Source organism: Struthio camelus, chromosome 4 (genome assembly GCF_040807025.1).
Source record: "Struthio camelus isolate bStrCam1 chromosome 4, bStrCam1.hap1, whole genome shotgun sequence".
Taxonomy (NCBI): domain Eukaryota; kingdom Metazoa; phylum Chordata; class Aves; order Struthioniformes; family Struthionidae; genus Struthio; species Struthio camelus.
This window is the reverse complement of record NC_090945.1, coordinates 51,503,318-51,506,964: the sequence shown is the minus strand read 5'-3', so window position 1 is coordinate 51,506,964 and position 3,647 is coordinate 51,503,318. Positions and strand designations below refer to the sequence as shown.

The following is a 3,647-nucleotide window of genomic DNA, read 5'->3' as shown; positions in this document are numbered from 1 at the left end:
CTAAGTTGTTATAGGCTCATTTATTTATAGCTGTGTGAATACAACTATTCTAGAGAGAGGAAAAAAAAAAAAAGTCTTCTTTAAGAAGTAAAAATAAACAAGCTTTCCTCCTTCTCAGAAGGAGACAATGTAACAGCATATATCAGGCTGTTCAGTTCCTAGTCCAGTCATGTTTCTTCAGACTTGAAGTTCTCCTTAATTTCCTTTTGGGATTACAAGCTGTTTCTTTTGTCAGCTAGGCGATAAGATCTGTCATATAAACAAACAAGAATAAGCCTGTAGCTACTGTCATCAGAACATCAGGATACACTGCTTTCTTTGTGATCTACTGCACCAGTATATCACTCAGAGCACTTACGATTTATTTTGTGTTAGAAGAGTCTTTTCAATAGCATTCCCCATACAATACACTATTTTAACTGGACAACAACCTTAAATACGTATGCAAGTGCAGACTTCCTGGCAAATATCTAAATCCAACCACTATGTAACTATTGCCAAATTTATTTTCTGAAACACTAAAAGCATAAACTATTAGATTAGAAATATTCTGAAATGTAGTAAAGCTGTGGTCTTACGCACCATCTGATCTTCTCCTCTTCCTGCTTGTGGATCCACTGATTTCTTGTTCTTGCTTTTGTGTAGCTGGATTCTCTCTCAGCAAGCTGCGTTTGTCACTCAGTGTGTAGCCAGACTGTCCCCTCAGTTTCATAGTTTGAGTATGCTGAATTGTTGTGAGGAACTTGGCACATTCCAGAAAGCCGTAAGCCAGAGCAAGGTCTGCTGCTGTTTGTCCACTGTTATTGCACAAACTGAAACACAGAATTACCAGAAAGCATTAAATTGGAATACATGTTATCAACAAACAGTGATCAAGATCCTTTAATAAGGCGGCAGGTCTGGACAGAAGTACAAAAATAAGTACAAAGAATCAGCAACAAGAAGGGTTGTCAGGGATAGCAGGGGAATCTAGTGATACTGAGGACTGGTGCTAATGGAAATAAGGGATAATTATTTTTAAATACTGTTGTCACCAGGTTATGACTGGCTTAGTGTATCAGGCATGAGCAAGATGAGCACAGCATCGGTCAGAATGGAAAATTAACAAGGAGAATCTATGATCAGTACAATTCTCTTAGCAGCTACTGTAAAGAGGTCTTTAATGTGGAACTGAACAACAGCATATATTCCATATAAGTGGCTTTCATGTTCTGATACTGCTTTTATGCCTGCTGCTCTCAACTGTAGTCACGCTGTATTCATTGTCTTAGCATGCACACTTTGAACAAGAAAGAATCCTGTAAAACAAAGGCATGGAATCCTTTGACAACGGATGCTGAAATGCTTAAAAATAGCTTAACTTACTCAATTTTGGCATCACCAGCTACGAGGAGAGCAAGACATTCCAAACTCCCAACTTTTGCTGCTTTATGAATGGGGGCTTCTCCAAGGCAATCCTAAAATATAAAACACCAGATTTAATTTATAGGTAGCAGTTATTTGAAGGAAGGGAAATAGGATGAAGCTAACCTGTATCTCCTGGATGACTGTTCATAGAGTATTATTGGGGAGAGCAGTTTGTTACGAGTTGGAGGGACGGATTAAAGAGATGTATCTAGTAAAGTGTACTCAGTAATTGCCATTAAATACGTTTAGTATATTCTGTTAATTCAGCAGACCAAAGCAGAAATACTATGCCATGCAATACTCATTGTTTAACCTTTACCTTCTAAAAAATTATTTACACAGAATACACTCTGCACACTGATTAACAGAATCTTTCATCACTGTTCAGGGATTGCTGTGAATGACAACTTGCTGCCACAAACACTCAAGAGATACAAGCAAATCAAAATTTGCAACCAGAGGGAAATAATCGTTATGTTTACTGGAAGCAGGGGCAAAATTAAAGAGGAACTAGGAACACTAATTTGTGTAGAAGTAGAGTAATGCGTAGTTTTGACATGTCAGAATCATAATGCAGCATTTTAACAAGTGTGGAAATTATGTTACACTTAACAACACAAAATTGCTAAGGCAGTACAGAGGGTTAGTGGTTAAGGAAGGGGATACATATTTTAAAGAAGGATTTCTGGTTGATGTTAGAATAAAGTTATTCTAAAAAAGCAACCCCAGATACCTCATGCAATACAACTGCCTATAAAAATCCTAAGATAAAAATTTATGTAAATAATATACATTGGACTAACTGACATGCCAGATTACGAGCAGGAGAAACAAATCTTCTGTACTTTTTTACCTGTTGGTTCAAATTCGCTCCTGTCTGTAGTTGCCAAAGTAGGAAAAAAGCTTCACCGCCACAAGCAGCCAAGTGAGCTGGAGACTGACCAAAGGCATCTGCAGGTGCGTTCACACCAGTTCCTGCCTCAAACAGATTGCTGAAACTACCAGACTAAAACAAGATTTAAAAAAAAAAAAAAGATTAGCATAGCATTCCTGCAAGTCTAAAACTTGAACACTGCATCATAGTACAAAACACCCCCCTCAGAAATCATCGGACCTTTATGTTCCTTGAGAATGCCGTTTTGAAAAAAAGGCAACGCAAGCACAACTTTTTTTTTTTTTAATCTCTTGTCCAGAAATACCGATTGCCATCAGCAGTGCCCCAGTTTGACTATAGCAGCAGCTCCAGATCAACCATGGTTTGTACAGTTCCATAACTGGGCTTTGAGTAGGACACAAAGAACTGGCCAAACTTCCCCAGATCTCACCTCTGAACTGCAATCCAGCATCAACATGGTCTCTGCCGCTTGCTGAGCACGACTGGCTCCGCAGCGCAGGGGCAGCCAACGCAGCGAGGCCCAGCAAGCAGCCCTGCGCGCCCCCACGGCTCTCTCCGCAGCACTTGGCACTAAAGCGGATCCTGCAAGCTGTAAAAGAAGGGGAACCTCTGGCTGAAATCACCGCCCACTGCTGGGAGCCGGCTGCTGCACGTACACAAACAGGAGCACATGCGAGGAAAGCCGCCGGCTGGCGCTGATTGGCCTCCGCGGGCGCGCTCCCCGGCTGCCGGCGGCGCGGCCTGCCCCGGCGCTGCCTCGCTGCACGCTGCCGGGGAGGAGGGCGCGGGGCAGGTGGGGCGGCCATGGCGCACGGGGCGGCTAGACACGTCCCTCACACACTCGCGCACGCACACCCACAGCGGCTCGCCCGCTGCTGCAGCCGCGGGAGAGGAAGGAAGGAAAACAATCCCTCCAGAACTGTTGCTGGCATCTTTTGCTATAGAGGGCTCAGCCTACGCTGCTGGACGCGCCTGTCCCGGAGCGTGGAGCAAAGGCGAGGCCGGAAGAAAGAGTCTTTAGAAACTCTTCCTGTCATAGTCACCAAGAAATGCGTGGTTTCAATCGAAACCCAAGCCTTTCTAGATAACTGTGCTTTACATTAATCATTTTATTTGCCTAATTTGTTGTTTCCAAGCACAGCTTTCCACTGTGGCTCTGCCAAGGTACTTTAACACTGGTTTGGAAAGACTGTGTCAAAGCAGACTTGGATCTGTGGAAAAAAATGGGGGATTCACTTTGAATTTTTCCCCCCCAAAAGCTGAGGTCAGCATAAAGAAATCCCTGCTATCGTAAAACACAGGTTTTGCCACTAGGACCAAGGAGACTGAAGAGGCACGGACAATT

General features: G+C 43.1%; 1 protein-coding gene across 1 annotated transcript; it reads right to left on the bottom strand.

Moving 5' to 3' along the window:
* Positions 1 to 5: 5 nt before the first annotated feature.
* Positions 6 to 3,066, bottom strand: ANKRD37 (ankyrin repeat domain 37). Its single transcript, XM_009676670.2, has 5 exons — positions 2,733 to 3,066; positions 2,261 to 2,413; positions 1,366 to 1,457; positions 583 to 812; positions 6 to 249 (listed from the first exon to the last, which is right to left on the bottom strand). Exons 1-5 carry the CDS (start codon positions 2,757 to 2,759, stop codon positions 236 to 238), a joined length of 516 nt encoding a protein of 171 aa, XP_009674965.2. The 5' UTR covers positions 2,760 to 3,066; the 3' UTR covers positions 6 to 235.
* Between the last annotated feature and the right edge of the window lie 581 nt (positions 3,067 to 3,647).

Bases quoted from the DNA above. Each gene is read 5' to 3' on its own strand.
- ANKRD37 (XM_009676670.2), bottom strand. From the start codon at position 2,759: ATGTTGATGCTGGATTGCAGTTCAGAG. The intron at 2,414-2,732 runs GTGAGATCTGGG...ATCTTGTTTTAG, and splicing joins TGCTGGATTGCAGTTCAGAG to TCTGGTAGTTTCAGCAATCT. The intron at 813-1,365 runs GTAAGTTAAGCT...TCTGTGTTTCAG, and splicing joins GCTGGTGATGCCAAAATTGA to TTTGTGCAATAACAGTGGAC.